The 20,443-nt window shown below is 42.7% G+C and overlaps 1 protein-coding gene across 3 annotated transcripts in view; it reads right to left on the reverse strand.

Moving 5' to 3' along the window:
* SRSF11 (serine and arginine rich splicing factor 11) overlaps nucleotides 1-15,695 on the reverse strand; it is a 29,555-nt gene extending 13,860 nt beyond the window's left edge. For all 3 annotated transcript variants that reach the window (XM_049775333.1, XM_049775331.1, XM_049775332.1), the window contains exons 1-6: nucleotides 15,562-15,695; nucleotides 8,394-8,527; nucleotides 4,549-4,658; nucleotides 2,718-2,810; nucleotides 1,811-1,860; nucleotides 344-471 (exon numbers count right to left, since the gene is read on the reverse strand). In XM_049775333.1, coding sequence (XP_049631290.1) covers nucleotides 344-471; nucleotides 1,811-1,860; nucleotides 2,718-2,810; nucleotides 4,549-4,658; nucleotides 8,394-8,527; nucleotides 15,562-15,620 — 574 coding nt within the window. In that variant the 5' untranslated portion in view covers nucleotides 15,621-15,695. The remainder of the gene's footprint in view (nucleotides 1-343; nucleotides 472-1,810; nucleotides 1,861-2,717; nucleotides 2,811-4,548; nucleotides 4,659-8,393; nucleotides 8,528-15,561) is intronic.
* Nucleotides 15,696-20,443: the final 4,748 nt, after the last annotated feature.

A 20,443-nucleotide genomic window follows, 5' to 3' on the forward strand; every position in this document is an offset into this window, starting at 1 on the left:
TGTAAAAATCACCTATTTCCTTCTCGTGGGGAGGCCGCTCCCGGGCAGTGCGGGATGCTCTAGCACCTTGGGCCCTCTACCCACTAGATGCAAGTGCACCAGTAGGACCACTACATGGTTCCAGGCACTTCTGAATGTCTGAGCAGCCAAAGCCCTACTCCCACACACAGAATCATTCCACCAATCTTCTGTCAGAAATTGGAAAGCAAAACATAAAAACGTTACTAGCATACCAGTCATCATTATGTTTGCCAATAATCACACTTTGAAACGTCAATGCCAGCGGCGGCATTGCTCGGGTTTCACTGGGCGAAGACCCGCCACAGCGCACAAGCCCATGTACCTGGCTCGATAGCAGCAGAAATGAGAGACTGCGCTTCTCGCACTCTCTTCATGGCTTCCTCTATTTCTTTACTAGAGGTATCTGATTTCAGGCTGGGCGAGACGAGACCAGCAGCGACATGATTCAACCTAAAATGAAACCAATATATTTTAGAACAGCGCTTCAAATATATGTTTCGGGCAATGTATTATCAGTTAGTTATTCTCTGGGGACATATGGGTTAGACAGTTTTATAAGCAGCTTAAATACCAAACCACCCATAGTTCCAATAATTACAATGACACTGGCATGTTAAAGGATTTCATATGTCTGGAATAAGCAAAGATCTATTTAATTTTACCAAACATATCAGTTAAATAGGCATTGTTGCATTTTCAGAAACACCAAAGCACAAAAATATGCAAATGCAGAACGAACATTTTGGACGAACAACTCTTCCTAATTTTGTTGGTGTATAAACTCCTGGGCCTGCACATGGGGAAACCCTAAAGCAGTGACTACGGCCACATCCAAGTCAGCAATACATTTCTAAAACACATACTACATATTGTGCCAGTTAAGTTACCTTCAGTGGAAGCCCCCAGTGAACATATAAGCAGCATTTTATTATTATTATCTTTATTTTTTAGTATTTTATTATTAAAGAAATCTTTAGGGTTTGCACATGAAAAAAAGGACTACTTTTTTTTTGTTTGTTTGTTTTTGGGTCACACCTGGCTCTACACTCAACCTGGCAGTTCGGGGACCATATGGAGATGCCCGGATTTGAGCCATTGTCGTCCTGCATGCAAGGCAAATGCCTTACCTCCATGCTATCTCTCTGGTCCCAGAAAGGACTATTATTTGAGGGGGGAAGTGGAAATGTAGACAAAAACTGGTGGAAAGTGACTTTCAATACTGCTGCTATATGATTTATACGAAATCACATTTCCTATTTCATAAATCAGTCCTACATGCTAATTTTAATATTCAAAGGATTTGCTGGTCAAAACATCTTGTGAATTGGTTCTCGTCAAGTAGGAAAGACTTAGCTGCATGAAAGGACATGCTCACTGCACCTCAAGGTTGTGCAGGTTGTGCTGCTTCGTTCCGGGCTACCCTTCCTCGCTTCTATGAACCCATAAGGGCTTAGCCGCTCTGACTGCAGAACCTAACTTTGTGGGAACCAATCCCCAAAGCAGGGCCGTCCACTAGCTTTAGGCTGGATGCAAATGCGTTCCCTGACTATCATTAAGACCAGAAACAGAATGAAAGAGCACATCCTGGCCTCAGTGCTCTAGTTTTTTTTTTAAAGAGATCACACAAAATCCAACACCTTTTTGAATGAACTTACCTCTAAATTTTTCTCTTTTCTAGAAAACAATTAAAAACAGCAAGCCTACAAGTAAATTTATTTCAGCCATAAAATAACTTCTCAAACATTCATAGCATACACATGTTAGTAAAAAAAGAAAAAAAAATCCTTACTTGGGATCAACAGTACTCATAAGTTTCAGCAACTGATCTGCCGCAAGAGACTGTGAAGACAAAAACAGAAATTTTTAAAAAATCCTTATTATTTCCCTTTCATTATGTTTAAGTGTCCTGGCACAACTCTGTAAATCTAACTTTGTCCTTCTAGGCTCTCCATTGACGAATATTTTAGTAACTATATTATAAAAAATAGGCAACATACAGCACAAAATTTTTTAGTAACTGCATTATAAGAAAAGTAGCAACAGGTAAGACTTTAGAGTATTAGAATCTAGAACTATTTTTGACAAGTTAAATATGAAAATATGAAGACTTTTGATAAAAATCAAGTCTTATTTGAGAATAATTTTTTTGGGGCCACTCCCGGTGGTGCTCAGGGGTTACTCCTGGCTATCTGCTCAGAAATAGCCCCAGGCAGGCATGGGGAACCATATGGGATGCCGGGATTCGAACCTTAGGTCCTGGGTCGGCTGCTTGCAAGGCAACGCCGCTGTGCTCTCTCCGGCCCTGAGAATAATTTTTTTAAAGCACTAAACTACTTCAAAGTGCTAGTGTAATAAATTATTCATCAAGGACTACAAGAAAATGTGTAAGTAAATTACAAAAGAAAAAAAAAAGATAAACGAGTTAACTGGAAAATAAATTAAAGATCTCTGTGCCCAACTTTTCTCAGCAGTTCACTGAGAGTCCAGACAGTCCAGTGATGTGTCAGCTCAACTTTCTTTTCTAATTCTTTAATTGGTTTGGGGTTAACAATAGTGATTTGGAAATCAAAACACTTCGCCAAAAATAAAACTTACTGTCAGAATGTAACTTTATGTATCACCTGTTGCTGAAATGACAACTATGAAATGTAATTCGAGAAATGAGCTGAAAGATGAGGGATACAAAACAGTCCTACCTGAGAGTTCAAGTTCGCTCCAGGAAGCCCCAATGCAGCGAGGGCAGGGTCAAGAGTAGGAGCTCCCAAGGCAGCCAAAGGAACTGCGCCAATCTGGAATGACAAGGCATCGTCCTGGTTACCTCTGACCAGAGACCCACTTTCCCCTGTCCCCATGGGCCCTGCCAATGACCCAGCTATGCAACTGGAGCTTGTGGCCGTCACAGAACATACGAATAGGGAGCTGTCGTAACCAGTAAGAGAAGCAGGGTCTGGACCATTCCCACCTCATGGCCTCATTTTTCATCAGAGCACATTTATCCCGAAAACAAAATGTAGTAAAAACACATTTTACTGTAATATTCTTATGCATTTTTGCTTTTCGGTTGCCAGTCACAGATCTCCACTCTGCTCTGCTAAGTTGAGCGACGCCTTATAAGATTCTTTCCTCAAGCAGATGTTTTCATCTGCAGGGGCACTCAAAGGACATCACTGGGGAGCCCTTCAGTTCCCTTCACTTCTCTTTACCACAGCCTCTCAGTCTCTCCTCAGAGCTGAGAGCTTCTCTAGCACCTAGCACCCATGTTCACTTTTTAGGTATGAATGGAATTAATGGGGAAGATGATCCCACATCTCAACTTTCCTTCCTTTTTCAGTCCTTAAGAGTACCTGTCTCTCCTGCCCACAATTCCAATAGTCATCAGTTACTTCCTATTACTAGTTACTATGTATAAACTTTCCTTATAAAAGTTGTTTGTCTTACCTGACAAAATTCAAATTCCACTATAGCTGAATACAAACAATACCCCAAAACCTTATATATTGTGAAGCGTTTTGCTTGAATTTCTCAAGCAGCACTGACATAGTTCCATTCTAATGAATATTTAATAAATATAAGGCACCCAACTTTGTTACTCAATAGTCCAAGTACTACTAAAACCTCTATCCAAACATCTATCTTAATTATTCAACAAAAGCCAAAGTCTTGAACATAAAAAAGAATTCTTAGTTTTATACATCAAAAAAAACCTAGGATTAAATTAGAGTGATTATTCAAAATGCCAGAATAGTTCCTCTAATTCTCCACAATACTATAAAGTCAGTAGTATAACTTCAGTAGACAGGGTCAGTAGATAACTGATTTAGGATGGCAAAATAATGGAATAAAAAGAATGCCACTGTCTGTGAAACAAATGGGCAGTTTTAGTCTCTCAGCACAGGCCAAAGGTATGGATGAGACTCAAAACAAATCCCAAAGTACAGATTCTAGGAGTGTAAATTGTAAGAGAGCTATTCTAGTATTTCTTTGGGGGGGGGAGGGGAAGAGTTTAGGTGTAGACTGACACCCGGCAGAGTTCAGGATACCATATAGGACACCAGCGTAACCTGGGGTGGTTGATATGACCAGGCAACCCCTTCCTAACATCCTATCTCTCTGGATTCACCATATCGCCTTCTTTATTATTAGCAGTATTGTTTTTTAAACAGTGTTGGGGTTGAACTCAGGACCTCCATATGAAAAGCTTGAGTCACACTACGAGCCACATGGTCCAATAATCTTAATGTTTTTGGGGTCACACCCAGCAGTGCTCAGGGGTTACTCCTGGCTCTATGCTCAGAAATCGCCCCTGGCAGGCAGAGGGGACCATATGGGATGCCAGGATTTGAACCACCGTCTTTCTGCATGAAAAGCGAATGCCTTATCTCCATGCTATCTCTCCGGTCCCAGTAATCTTAATCTTAATGCTACTATGCATGTGGGATACCACGCTCTAGGAACCAGAATCACATCGCTTGAACTGACTTGACTGTTCTTCCTTCCCATCCTGGAAGGATCTAAGAGCGCCAATACCTGTGTCAGAGGATTAGGAGTAGGCAGGAGGCCACCACCAGGCAGAAGACCTGCCACTGCATTAGCTGGTGCCAACAGAGACAAAGCCTTAGTCTCATCAGGAATAACTCCTGCAGAAAAATAGACACGCATTAGAACATACACTTTTGCAAAACAGAAAACACACAAAAACACCCAGAAAATGTCTCCCTGATACACCACCTGAGTTTGTTGAAAAGTACTTATGTTCGCTAAAATATAAAGCTTGATTTCTATGATTATTTATCATTACTTTTATGTCAGAATGAAAACTTCAATGTGTGAAACTTTGTTTCCTTTTTTTTCTCTACAAATGGTTAAGTTTCTAGAGTAAAAAAAAATAGCACAATACACACTACTTTTTTGTTAACACTGCCAAGATTTCATCACCTGTACTCGATTTTTAAGTCATGAACCAAACGTAAGCAAGCACAGTCGTTCTCCAGGGGTGTGCTCTCAACTTTCAAAAGCTGTTTTATGAACAACGACTCGTGTCGGCTGCTTCACTATAAAGCACACAGAAAAATCAAGATACAGAAGACAAAAAAGTTTGATTTAGGGGTTAATAATATGGTACAGTTACTATGATTTTCTTTTACACCTACCATACAAATTTTGTCAAATTTAAGAGAAGAAAGTATGTAAAGGAAATAATTCTGTTGGAATCAAGCGTAGGGCTTTTGCTGACTCATGAAAATGAATATGAATGTTTCTGATGGTCTCTGAATACACACAGGACGTGTGTGTGGGGAAGGGGGAATGAGAAAATTGGTACAACAGCATGGCACATTCCTTACCTGTAGAGTAAAATGCTTTATGATCCAGCATGTGCCATGCTAACCATACCCAAAAATGCTATCTAGCGTCAGTTCAAAAGCTCATTTAGCCAAACTCCTCAAGCCCAGAACGACATGTAATGTCAATTTTTCAGCCTAGTCTGTGTATTCAGATAAAAATCTATGGGCCCTATGACAAATAATCATGTAGACAATTTCAATTCTATCCAACAGCAAAAGCCCTATACAGATGGATTAATCTGTTAATGTGCCCAAGCCCCCAATATGAGAGAGTTCAATAAGACAATTAAACTACATATTTGCAAATACCAGTAGTATGTCTGTAATACATTATTAAGAAACTGCATCTCATCATAAAACATACAATATGTACAGGGCACTTAAGAGAAACTGGATAAGCTGCAGAAGAAAACTGTTGGGTGGTATTTTCGGCAGGGCCTGGTATATAGTTCAGGCTGAACCAGGGAAAAGAACTGTAAAACACAACAACAAAAAAGAAAAACCACTGTTAAATAAAGGTAATGGTTCCTTCCACCTATACTGAGAAGTGCCGATAATCTAAACAAACGTCTACTACACAGCACTGTTTATCTTGCTTGTTTGTGCCAGAGCTGTCATCAATTTAGATACCAAGAGTTATGGAGGAGGGGGAAAGGGAGAAGATCATTTAGGGAGATATATAAATATAAATATATAGGGCACTAATGCATCAATTATTAACAAACCTATCAAGATTACGGGACAATTCTGCATGCAAAATTAGGTCTCAAGAGGATCACATTAGGTATCAACATCTTACTCAATCAGTGCATTCGCAACATTTCTGGCAAATTACAATCCTCTTGAATTTATTGGGAGACACCTGATAGAAGATCTGCATCCATTAAAAAAAAAGTCATGCATCTGATCCTCTGATTAAAAAACTACTTGAAAATAAAACTACAATTTAAAAATAGCAATGAGGCCCCTCACCAGTTAATTTTCATGCGTCAAGAGTATTTTTTTTACTGCTGCTTTGATAGAACCATGAAATACTGCATGAATGTGTAGAAATGAAAGAAAAAAGAAACAGACAAAAGAAACAAACATTAACCAAGGAACCTAAATAACCCCCAAATCCATTACTATTACGAGTTCCTTCCAAATTCAGCTATCTTAGTTTTATCATTTAAGACTATTCCTTACCGTTGACTGCCTATTGTTCTAAAACTCTGACCAAGAACCAACACCAAAAGTGTAGGAGCTAAAACCAGGGTGAATTGTGACAAAAGGGTTGAATACATCAGTTATTCAATGGAGATAACATTAATACAGCATACCATACCTATAATCAAATACACCAATCAGATTCTGAAGCTAGCATATAGTTCTGCACATATTCCCAAAATATTTCACTTCAAAGGATCTGAAAAATTACCAGTCTCAAAATGGTTATGAAATCTAGTTATGATATACTGTATTATGTTCAAGGCTCGAAACAATAAAACGGAGCCAGTAAGAATTCTTTCAATTTAAAAACTACTGATGTTCTGCAAAGTAGTCACATTTGACCCTTGTCTCCAAAACTGCATTTATATTTTATATTTCATTCACACTGATTTTGAATTCTATAAATTTCCCTTGATGATAAATCTTAATCTAAAAGAAGCATACTGACATAAGAGAATTTTCTTAACCAAACACACTAAGTCAAAAATTTATCGGCATATATATATTTTAAAACCTTAAGAGTTGGGCACACACTTTAATATACAGGTACTGCATTATATAGCAAGATTTAAACCCATGAGTGCAACTTAATTATTTTCTTTTTGAAAACCCGAGTCAAATTTTCTAAGTTTTAAGGACATTTCACAACTTTTACAAATATAGGGTAAAGATTCACATTGGTACCCAAAGATCTAAGATAGCATCTAAATGGAATAATATCAAGATCAATGTTTCTACTGACCAGTTAATTAAAAGGAAAAGGGAAATCACTAAATTCTGGTCAGCTGTTTGTTAATTTATATTAACTTAAAACCCAGTAATTCTATCATAGTTCAGTGATTTATAACTACCCCGAAGCAAATAAGTTAACAGTACATTTGGGAACAATTTAATTATAAATATGCCTTAGAAATTTTCACAAAATGGAATTAAAATAGTGCCCTCCTGTTACAGTGGTTTTCTTTTGACCCCCAAACCCTGTTTGTAAGTTCTGTCAAATTACTTTATTTAAACAGCCTAAAATGTAAAAAGAAAGAAAATGTAGTTAACAAATGGTTACACCAGGAAAACACTTGGGGGACTTGAGTGCTTGCTGGCCTTTAGTTAATGTCTAGAATCCCCTGTAGATGCAGAGGACCCACTGTTTTTCAGTCATCTGGAAGAGTTTTGCATTTGCCTTCTCCACTACAAAAATCACACACACAAATAACAGAGAGAAGAATTTATTATTGAGAGATATTCTAGAAAATATAGCAAGAACGAACAAGAAAACTTGGCATAAAAACAAAAGACCCAGTGCCCACTTGGCACCTAAGCTACCGGAAATCTTGACCTTTCATCAAAACCAAAATCATTGCAACCCTTGGTATACTGGAATTTTAACATGGGGAGGAGTTTTGGTTTGGGGTTTTTAAAGTTTATGGCGAGCAAAAAAACCTATGCGGTAAAGCCTAGCCGTTACTTCTAAAACAGATATCATATCATGCATTTATTTTAAAGCGACTCTGAAAATGTGCACGAAGCCATTAAAACAGCATTAACTAGGGAGCAGTAACTAAAGAAATTACAAATAGGGACATGATCTCTCGGTGAAGGAAAGAGTCGTAATTTTTAAAAAGAAGAAATTAAAGGGCTAACTTAAGAAGGAACAAAATCGGGATCCCTCGGTTTTAGAATAGGGACCACAGCATAACAAGGGTTTCAAAATGTTAATAGCTAGATTTGTTTAACATGCTACTACTAGTGCTCGCTCTACAGCTAGGCTGAGGTAGATGATGGGCCTCGAAGGACGCCCCGGAGGTAGTTAAACAAAGCACAAACCTTCTGCATAGGGTACGACTATCAAAGCTCTGTCAACGAATACAGTGTTTGTCAGGTGCTGCGCCACAACTGCTGAGTCCGGATCATGGAACTTAACAAAGCAGACACGGGAGGAAACCGGCAAAGGCGAATCACTAGAAAACAGAGCAGAAACATGAGAGAGCATCAACTACAACACAGACATCATCAATTCCCAAGGAAGTGACATTTCAAACCAAGAACTGCCCACTGAACGCCTGTGGAGCAACAGAAAAGCCCCCTAGCCTACTGTTTGCTGAGGCTGTAAGTTAACAGCAGTTGAAAATTAAAGTCTCGAAGCAGAATCCAAGTGTAACCAATGTTTTGGTAACACCAACAGCATTTTAAGTACGGAAAATGAATAATTAGTTTTGGCTCACCAATTTTTCATTATAATCAACATTTCTGGGTTAGAAATATTTTTTCCACCTTGGAGACAATACTGCTGATCAAGATACATATTTGATGATCAATTGAATGTTCCTGACCTGACTAAAATGCCCTGACTTCTCTCATAGCTTGTAAGAATTCTTAGATATTATAAGTAATTAAGGCTTTCTGATGCAAAGCTTCTAAGACACAGCAGGACAGTATTCCGCCCTATAGTACTATTACTTTAGCAAACTGGTAACTAAGAAAACCCAACTGCAATTATAGCAGTACAAGGCAGATAAGGCTAGGGGATGGGGGGTTTATGTGTTTTGGGTGGTTCAAATTTCTGCTAGTTGCCTTTTGTACAAAGAGGAAGTGTATACAAGGCAGAGATACTTTCAGCCCCCCCCCAAATTATCCAAAAATCAATAGGCTATGACAGTAATTACATTGTTCTTGGTTATCAGAATCATCTGTGCTGAAACAAAACCCAAATTTTCCAACTTTCCATCCATTAAATTCAAATCTCTGGTGAAGAACTGAGGGCCTCTTCTGCCTTTAATTTCCTAGATAATTCTTCCTTTTTTTTTTTTTTTTTGGTTTTTTGGGTCACACCCGGCAGCACTCAAGGCTTACTCCTGGCTCTATGCTTAGAAATCACCCCTGGCAGGCACAGGGGATCATAGGGGATGCTGGGATTCGAACCACCATCCTTCTGCATGAAAGGCAAACATTTTACCTCCATGTTATCTCTGCAGCCCCTCCCAGACAATTCTAACACATTCCCAGAATAAAAAGAAAACAGTGCTTTATTACAAGCCATATGCCATCTTAAGAAAAGGAACCTTTATGGGGCCGGAGAGATAGCACAGCAGTAGGGCATTTTTGCCTTGCACACAGCTGACCCAGGATGGATGGTGGTTCAAATTCCAGCTCCTGTAACCCCTGAGGCACCGCTGGGGGGTGGGGTGAGAGGGGGCACAAAAACAAAAAACAAAAACAAAAGATTATAACATCAATATGATTAGAATGGAGTTATGGTGAAATTTGCTAGTAAGATAAAGTTATTTATAATGAAATGATTTAAAAACTGAGTCTATATAATCTGAGAACTTAAATCCTGTTGAACTGAGCTGAGTGTAACTTCAATATTTGTAGTGAATTTCCCTAATCACATCGCCAACATTAGACACCCTGATCCAGACCCAAAGCAAAATGGGTAATTTATCAAAATGTAATTAAAGCCATCTTGCTTGCCATCAATGTTTTATGGGGCTTTTTTTTAAGTTTTAAGATGAAGCATTACGAATAAAAATTTAATGACATTGTACCCAGTGGGAAAGATGCCATTTTAACAGTTCTAAGACGATAGATGCTGTTTGTTCCCTACACACACATATTTCAATCACTTACATTAACAACAAATCCCTTAACCAGGCCCTTCAATTTCTTTTAAAAAGTGACTATCATTTCTTACAGCATGGTTCATTGTCATCTGACTAAAAGGAAAAATAAACTATAAAATATTAAATGGTCTTAAAGAATATTAATATAACCAATAGTTCATTTAATAAAATTAGAACCAATTATCACCCACACGCTCACAAATGGAGCCCATGCATTTAGCAATCCAAAAATGATTCATATTTTCTTACCTGCTCATGTCATATGACTGCTAGTTATAAATCTGCATATATCAAAACATGGTGAGATAAATGATTTAAGTACCACAGAAAAGAGAGCAAAAAAAAAAAGATGAGAGCAAGAAAACACGAAGAACAAAAAATTCGCTCTTCCTGACTTTAAATAGTTTCAAGTCATTGCTACTTGCCCTAGCAATTATGTTTTTTCTAGGGCGCTTGCTTGTCTTGCATGCATGGAGCCCATCTAGGTTCGTCTTTGGTATCCTATTAGGTGGTACCCCAAGCCCACCAGGAGTGATTCTCAGTGCAGAGCCTGGAGTAAGCTGAGTGCTTACTGAGCCAAGCTGGGTGCAGTCTCCAAACAAACTATTAGGGGCCAGAGTGGGCAGGGCACTTGCCTTGCATGCTGCCAACTGGGTTAGATTTCCCAGCACCACATGTGGTCCTGAGATAACCAGAATCTTTGAGTGAAGAATAGGACAAAGCACAAAGTCCTGAACAGTGCAGAATTCAGGACTGAGGTTTGTTGTTTCCCTAACAAAATTTTATTGATTACAAAATAAAATCAGTTTTTACATCGTAGAATCTGTGCATATGCTACTTCTAAGATGTAACTTCAACAATCTAAGAATCTAGATGAGGATGAGTGAATTGAAAAGAGCTGAGAAGCAAGATGGCAAGAGTGACCCCTGTGAGATTCTTTCCGAGGGGGGTAGCATGGGGGAGATTGGGCCAAACTTGGCGATGTTCAGGGGACTGACTGGGGATCAAACCAGGGTAGGCTGCAAACAAGAAGTGCCTTAATCCCTAATCTCTTTTCTCCAGTCCTGTGTAAAGCTTTTCACTTAACGAAAATCCACACCTCCTTGTCCCATTTTCAATCTCAGTTGAGTTTGAGAATTCTTTTTTATTTAGAAGGTCTGTTCATTTGTTTATTTCAAACTTGCTTGGGGTCCATGGAGAACCCAGGCCTCCTGAATGCAAGTACCTAGTCCCCGGGACATTAATTTTTATAGAGGGCCTCCTTCAGCAATGCCAGAGTCCTGACTGGGACCTGAAGGAGGAGCCATGTGGGGCCCTCTAAGCTGCCTTCGGGAGGGCTTCTCTGTTTGCTGCTTCAGATCACTGGCATCACTCTTCAAATTCCCATTGTAATAGGTGAGCTAAGCATTCCTAAACAGAAATACTTGAGCTTATAAACAATGATATTTCTACTTCCACTTTCTGACCCTCACCTCACAAAGCAAATCTAAACCAATGACCTAATAAACTGCTCAAAACCGGATGGGATTGATCTTTGTGTTTTTTATTCAGTTAACAAAAAATGAAGGTGAAATAAAAATAGCAAATTGTTAAAAAAAAAAAAAAGGTGTAATAAGTCACAGGGAGGAGGAGTATTTGGGGGCCACCATCCAGATGTATTGAGGATTCACCCCTGGCTCTGTACCCAGGAATCACTCCTGGTGGTGCTTGGGGGACCACATGCGTGGGGTGCTGGGGAGCATACCTGCATCAGATGCAAGAAAAACAAGATCCTACCCACTGTACTCCCTTTAAAATTAATGTGAGAGAGAGAGAGAGAGAGAGAGAGAGAGAGAGAGAGAGAGAGAGAGAGACAGAGAGACAGAGAGAGAGAGAGAGAACGCATGCGTGCGCGCGCCAGGATCTCTTCCATTTTACCTAACTATGCCAAGCTCCTTATTTCTTTTTGGTCCCTGAAAAGCTACTGATATAGTTACACTGACCTGCAGTTGCTGTTAACTCACACACAGCTTCCCTGGGATCAAAAGCCCATCACTAGAACCAACACTGAGAGTGAAAACCACCCATGTGAATTGCAACTGGCTTGTAAAGCAGGATAAAATGTATTTTTTCCTCCTAATTAGCAAGAACTTCCACAATGTAATTCAGGAACAGCTAGAAAGTAACTTTTACTGTAACAATAAATACACTCATGGGGGGTAGGTGAGATGGGGTGGGGTGGTGCAGAGGGGAGCTGGGAAGGCACTTTTCTGGCATGAGGTGGGTTCAATTCTTGGCACCACATGGGATGCACAGGAGTGACAGACACCTGGGTACAGAGACAGTCCTAAGCCCTGAATACTGAATGAACTTAACACCAAGAAAAAGCTTCAGATAACTTTTGGGCTGTCACACAGATTAAAGGGTCAGAATAATAGTGTGACAAACCATTGGGAGATTTTTTTTTTTTGGTTTTTGGGCCACACCCTGCAGTGCTCAGGGGTTACTCCTGGCTGTCTGCTCAGAAATAGCTCCTGGCAGGCATGGAGGACCCTATGGGGCACCGGGATTTGAACCAACCACCTTTGGTCCTGGATCGGCTGCTTGCAAGGCAAACGCCGCTGTGCTATCTCTCCGGACCCACCATTGGGAGATTTTATGGGTAAATGTTTGCATCGAAGAACCAAAAGAGACAAGCAATAGATAATGAAATAAAAGAGAGCCTAATCTTAATCTGTCACTGATTTCAGTGTCTGACTAAAACCCCATATTACCCCCATACCCTCCAAAAGACGCTTAGAACTAAAATTACAATTTCAGCAGGTGTTGGTTGGGGCTCCTGTGATGCACCAGTACTTTAGAAATGCCCCTAAGAGATCAGGATGATCCTATTGGCCTGCATCTTCTAGAAGAGGGAAGAAGTTGGAAGGCCACATTATCACCCATCAGGTGCCAGAGAGAAAACAAGCAGGAGCGAGAAGGCCAGGAAGAAAGAGTGGAAAAGGAAGGCGTCCCCACTGCTCATGACCGAACACAAGAAGCCACACACACAGGAACAGGAAAGAGAAATGAATTCCATCTCTCTCCCCTCCCCTCCACCTTCTCTCAGCAGGAAATGTAATAAATGCAAATTTGTGTATTCAATACAAATCTTTAGAAATGTCTTGAATGAACACATCAGGACTGTTAGTAATCAATCCATCAAGATCATTCCCCCTGTCTGCTATTACTGAAAACTGGAGTGAGTTTCAGGTGGTCACCTATAAAGGTATTGTCACAACTGGGAAGACCACTAAAGTAACACATTCTATATACTTATATTCCATAACTTTGTATGATTTCATGAGGGTGGGGCTGTGTGGCTACAGAAAGGGGTCAAAGACCAAGTATGTATCACTATCTTCTCTGGAAAAGCATCCCTTTAATGAAAGCCAGAGCACTAGAACATGTCATCTGGCACAGACAATGAGGAACTTTTTACTTATCATGCTGTAAAAAGAAGCAAGTAACTGCCTACACATCTTCTTCGGTACATTTCTTTAAAAATGCATCCATCACTGGGGTTGAGGAAAGTACAGCAAATAAGGGTGCTCGCCTGGTCCACAACAAACCTAGGTTTAATCACTGGTACCCTACCCTACAGCACCCCCCCACCCCCCAGCTAAGAGTACATGCAATTTTGTACTCCACCACCTACAAAAAATAAAAAATAAAAACAACCCAACAACATAAAACAAAAAAACTCTCACAGAAAAAAAAAATCTCTAGAGAAAAAAAAGTATTTTCCACTTAGAAACTGTAAACAGATCTTCAAATCAAGGGAAACAATTTTCAAATACAAATCTTGTATCCCAAAGCTTCTGAGCATGAAACAAAGTCGTCAAAGAGATTGTCATTTTCTGCCATTTTAACTGTTTACTGATTTGACTAAATAAAGGGAACTCTAAGAAAGTGGAGAATGGTGTTACAGTCTAAAACCTATTCTTTCATTACCAAAGCAGCACAAGTTTCCATTAATAAAATGCTTGTTCCAAGAATTCTGTGCTTCTGGCAAGCTAGTCTAACTATGTAAACTCTGTCCACTGTGCATAGTGGAAAATAATTACAGCGGGCACCAAAATCATGCGTGATCAGCCATTATTTTAAAGAAATGATTAACGACTGGCTTCCGTGGGGATTAATTAGGCTGTTTAGTACTTAAATGACATCATAAACCTCTCAAGGTACAGTGGGCACCACGTGTTTACTGAGTGTTAACATTTGAATTCCACAATGAATTCACTCCCCCAAAGATCATGGCTACCTAATTATTTCAAACTTTCGCTTTGCTATTCATCACATCTCCTCTCGGATTATTTCCTGAATAATTCTTAATCACAGTCAAGTAGCACTTGAGCCATTAAAATGCTGAGACATCAGGGGAAGCCCAATGGCCAAACACACCTGTATCATCATTCTGGTTTTGGGGGCCCCCTGCGCTCAGGGCTCACTCCTGGCCTGGGCTTTGGGGTTGGGGAGGGAGGACCATCTGGAGTGCCAGGGGGATGGAGCCTGGTTCTGCAGCTTGCAAAAGAAGCGCCCTCCCCGCTGTATATTATGGCTCCGGCATCTCCCCTTCTCCGCATGCACTTTTTCCAAGCAGATATTGAAGCTCGCAAGAAAATCCATCTCAGGAGCAATGGCCAAGAACTTCAAACGTGCACAACAGTAAACAAAGGAAACCCTGTTGCAGTGAGGACGTGTGTGTGTGTGTGTGTGTGTGAGAGAGAGAGAGAGAGAGAGAGAGAGAGAGAGAGAGAGAGAGAGAGAGAGAGAGAGAGAGAGAGAGAGAAACCCTGTTGCAGCCAGGATATATGTGTGTGGGGGGGGCATTACAAACACTAAGTATTCGGGATTCACTCCATCCCGTTGCAGTGAGGACCATTGTGTGTGTGTGTGTGTGTGTGTCCATTACAAATGCATGAAGTATTTGGGAGGACGTGTGTGTGTTAAACCCTGTTGCAGCCAGGATATATGTATGTGTGTGTGTGTGTCCATTACAAATACATGAAGTATTTGGGAGGACGTGTGTGTGTGGGGGGGGGGGGCATTACAAAACTAAGTATTCGCGATTCACTCCATCCCCTGTTGCAGCGAGGAACATTGTGCGTGTGTGTGTTTTTTTTGGGGGGAGCATTACAAACTCCAAGTATTCGGGGCTCACTCCATCCATCGAAGGTCGGGCCACTGAACCTTTCCCAGCCCCATTCTCCTTAGTCGGGAGGAAAAACAAATCAAATTAAAAAAAAAAACAACAACACCCCAAACCACATGGGACACCCGTCTAAGTCAGAAGCTGGGCCTCCAAGGCCCCGCAAAGCCTCCGCTCGGCCTTCCAACAGCCCCGCACTCACTCGGGCGGGAAGAGGCGCAGCTCGTCGATCTTGCCCAGGAAGCCGAAGAGCGTCCGCATCTGCTCGGAGCTGGCGCTGGGGGACACGTTGGTCACCTGGATCACCTCGGTGCCGCCGCCGCCGGTCCCGCCGCCGCCGCCCGGCCCCGGGCCCAAGGAGCCGGCCACCACGCTGGCGCTGGCGCTGCCGCCGCCGCTGCTCATGGCGCGCTCGGCTCGGCTCGGCCCGGCCCTGCTTCAACACATCAAACACACAACACAGTGAGAGGGAGGGAGGGAGGGAGGGACAGGAGGGCCCGGCACGCCGAGGGCTTGGGGGTCCCGCCGTTGCACGACGGCAGCCGCCGCCGCCGCTCCTCCGCCGGCCCCGCCGCCCGCCCGCCCGCCCGCTCGACGACGTCGGGAGTTCGCGAGCAAACAAACGGCCGCCCGCCCGACCTGCGGCCCCAGAGAGCAGGCCCGGCCCCACAATGCCCTGCGGCGCGCGGACTTGACAACCGCGCGTGCGTCGGCCCTGGCCCCGCCCCCTCAGCCCCGCGCAGGCGCAGTGGGCCGCGCCGGGGAAAGGCGGGGAGAGCCCTGGGCGCCCGTCCGCCGTCTCCTTCACAGCCGAGCAAGATTTTCTCGCCTTCCTTTCTCCTAAAGAAAACACACATAAAAGCGACCCGTCACGTGGAAGATGCCCCGCGGTCGGTCCCCAGGCGTCTTCCCAAGGAGAGTGGCCGGGCCCGGAGAGATAGCACAGCGGCGATTGCCTTGCAAGCAGCCGATCCAGGACCCAAAGTGGTTGGTTCGAATCCCGGTGTCCCATAGGGTCCCCCGTGCCTGCCAGGAGCTATTTCTGAGCAGACAGCCAGGAGGAACCCCTGAGCACCGCCGGGTGTGGCCCAAAAACAAAAACAAAAACCAAGGAGAGGGGCCGGCCCACACTGGGCTAAACCAAAGGAGATCGAACTTGGCCTCCCAGGCACTGGAGAGAGTTTTTTGGTTTGGGGCCACCACACCTGGGGACGCTCCTGGCTCTGCCCTCTTCAGAAATCAATCCTGGCAGTCTTGAGGACCACATGGGATCACCTCCGACCTGATTTTCTTTCTTTTTGTTTTCTTCCCACCATGGGACCTGAGGATGATCCCACTTTTCCATTTGCATTCAGAGTTGTGGTGCACCCCTTTAAAAAATAGTCGTTTCCCACCCCGACTGAGGGAAGCTGGGGGACCTGAGGATGATCCCACTTTATATTTGCATTCAGAACCGTTGTGCACCCCCCCCCATCCCCAAAGTCATTTCCCACCCGACTGTGCCTTATGATGATGCCCCTGCAAGCCAACTTTCCACTTCCTCTTGGCTGCTCAAGTACAGGTGGGCAGAGATGACCCAGAACCCTGGACTGAAAGGAGGGTGGGAGAAATCAAGGGGATAAGTTCCAAAACCAGCCTGGCCTATGTCACTGCTCAGCAGGACCCACTGCCATGGATTGTAGGCCAACTATGAAATAATTTGCTTGATCCAGAATATTTTTACAGTCAGGTATTCTACCACTGAGCTATGCCCCCGATTTTGGAATATTTTTGGCAGCTGAAACTCCAGATCTTACAGATTATGACCATGTGAGGTCTACTTACCAGATGAGTCACTTCTGCTAGCTAGCTTTTAAATACCCTGTGAGAATACTGTCGGGGTTTGCATCAGTGGCTGTCAAATACAGACAGTTTAACAGCAAAACTTCTAATAGCTCCAGACCCAATCTACTGAGATCTTTTAGGATAACGGGGCAAATTGTTCACACAAAGGGAGGGTTTTCAGACCTCTATTTTTCAAATGCCACCATATGGGGCTTGAACCAGGACTCACTGCGTCATGCTTGCATGACAGTGTGTGTGCTTTGCACTCAAAGGTTTAATCCCCACCACTGCCTGGTTCCTTCAACACCACCACTGAAATAGTTTCCCAAGTAATGTGCCAGGCAAAGTAGCCTTTCAGCATCATGGGGTGTGGCTCCGAATCAAACACCACCAACCCTAAACAAGGAAAGTGAGCCCAAGAAGGTTGAGAGAGGTTGTTATGGGCCCGGAGAGATAGCACAGCGGTGTATGCCTTGCAAGCAGCAGATCCAGGACCAAAGGTGGTTGGTTCGAATCCCGGTGTCCCATATGGTCCCCCGTGCCTGCCAGGAGCTATTTCTGAGCAGACAGCCAGGAGTAACCCCTGAGCACCGCTGGGTGTGGCCCAAAAACAAAACAAAACAAAAAAAAAAAGAAAGAAAGACAGAAAGAAAGAAAGAAAGAAAGAAAGAAAGAAAGAAAGAAAGAAAGAAAGAAAGAAAGAGAGAGAGAGGTTGTTAGAAGGGTTAAGGTGCTTGCTCTGAATATGGCAGACCATACAGCTGCACACTGCCGGGAATGGTCCTTCAGCACAGCATTCCATGATAAGGCCAAGGATAAGGATAAGGCCAACCCCACACCCCCACAGCCAAACAACCCCCCACAACTGCCCTGCCATTTTGGGATTTCTTAAGTGGGCTTCAGAGATCCATAGGCCCCACCAGTGATTCTCAGCCAACTAGACCTGTTGCAAGGGTCCAGAGATGCCATGCGGTTCGGTCCTACAAAGTCTGGGATACCCCCATGATGCTGAAGGGTCATGCGAGGCTGTAAAGCGAACCCAGGTCAGCCTGACACTGTACTATTTCCTGGCCCTGTTCTATCATTTGTTATAGAGGACTGGAGACGATTTCTTTTCCCTTCCAAGACCTTCTTCAGATTAGACAGCACAAAAGGATCATGTGCATGCTATGTATGTGGTAGTCTGGGGTTCAACCCCAGCACTTGCATGGCCATGGAGCACTGTGTGGCCCTTAAACTACCCCCCCCCAAGAGCCCCCACATTAAAAATCAACTTCAGGCTAGAGCTGACTGAGGAGCAGAACCATAATTTGAAAGACTCTTGGGTCAAATACTTTATATAATCTACACCATTATCATCTGTTTCCTGTAGACAAAACAAAGACAAATAACAAATAGACCCAAATATAAAATAGACCCAATGTATAAGCACTTTGGGTATGTTTAGGCTACTAATTTAACCCAACTATAAGCAATGCAGCCTCAGAGAGATAAGTTCCTAAAGGAGCACCTGTGTGGGCAGGCACAAGCCCTGAGCACTCCCAGAATCTCAGATCACCAAGAAGGGAAGCCTCCTTTCAAGAAGTTCAGGACCCAGAATGGGATGAGAGCTGTTTGATGCCCTTTAGCCCCAGTCCCAGAACGTTCAGAAATAAGTTCTTAAGTTCTCAGAAATAAGTTCCTTTAAGTACTCTCTTTCTTTCCCACAATTGTTGCCAGGAGTTCCCTAGTTAGAGCAAAGGCAAGCTGGGGCCTGAGTTCATGGAACATCATCAGGTCGAGGTGGGCAAACTGTCAAACACGTAATGAAGAGGCCAGAGAGTTTTGTGCCTCCATAAAAATAAAATAGGACTAAAGCTTTTGGAGATCTAAAACAAGACAAAACAAAACCAAGAGGCAGCAGCAAAGCATTTCAATTTCTGGGGAATGAGTAGCCCTTGCAGCGGAAACAGCCAATTAGAAAGGTCCTTAAGGGATCCGCAGCAATTTGAGGCTTTCAAGAAGTAGGAAACCAGTTCTCAAGCAAATGAAAGCTCTCCAGTTGCCCAGGCTCCAATGCAGAGTGCCAGGATCTCGTGATGGAAGTGAGGGGAGGCTGGCAAAAGGGTGGTTTAACTTAAAAGGGGATGAGGGAAGAAAGAGCAAAGGGGAGCTCAAACCCAGGCCTTACATAAGGGCCTACCAATGAGCCCCAGTTCCCCATCTTTGGCCTAAACAGACATACCACAGTAAGATTGTAGCAGGCTTTTGATACTTCCAAGAGGGTATGAAATGTGCCACTTTAGGCACTGATGTTTAGATAGCGGAAGTGCTACTAAGTTACTAAGAAAAATATGTAACAAGCATCAAAAGGGTAAGAGAAAATCCACCAAGTGAGATGGGGGGGGGGGGCGTTATCATTTTAACAATAGCTTTCTAATCTTTTGCATTCAGGTGGGAGTTCTGCTAAGAAAGATGGACTCCTTGGCCAATGACTATCACCAGTTCCCAGCTGAGCAAACTGTCACGGATTTAGATGAAGTTCGTTCCCTCATGCTAAAGGAGGTGGGATTCCAAACTGATTTTGCTAATCTAAACTAGCAATAAGCCCCGGCCCCCAATCAATTTAGTCATCAACAGCTCTCCCACTGTTGCAAACGTGTTTTAATTTGTGCTTTTATACCAGAACAGAGTGAGCATTTGACAAGAACTCACTGAATATGATCTGTATCCTAAAAACTTTACAAATTCAAAAAAAATGATAAAATAAAGAAAAACTTTGCAAATACTTCAAATTAACTGCCCCCAAAGGCAGAGTTAACTGAGACAGGAATATCCTTGGTAGGTTTACGGGGAAACATGATGATGAAAAACTTTCAATGTCTAACAGTGGATTTCTCCTAGAGCTTAGAAGCAAGGAAAGCTGTGGGAGAATAAGATGCTGCTTACAAGGAGGTAACTGTAGAAGAAACACCTTATCTGGGATTCATTTTAATTTGCATTCCAAGTTTTAAAATTTATAGTAGCTCTAATTCTATTAGTTACAAAATTCTTGAAATAATAACATCTTTTTTTTTTTTTTTTTTTTTTTTTGGTTTTTGGGCCACACCCGGTAACGCTCATGGGTTACTCCTGGCTATGCGCTCAGAAGTCGCTCCTGGCTTGGGGGACCATATGGGACGCCGGGGGATCGAACCGCGGTCCGTCCAAGGCTAGCGCAGGCAAGGCAGGCACCTTACCTCTTTGCGCCACCGCCCGGCCCGAAATAATAACATCTTTTA

The sequence above is a fragment of the Suncus etruscus genome, chromosome 6 (assembly GCF_024139225.1).
Source record: "Suncus etruscus isolate mSunEtr1 chromosome 6, mSunEtr1.pri.cur, whole genome shotgun sequence".
Taxonomy (NCBI): Eukaryota; Metazoa; Chordata; class Mammalia; order Eulipotyphla; family Soricidae; genus Suncus; species Suncus etruscus.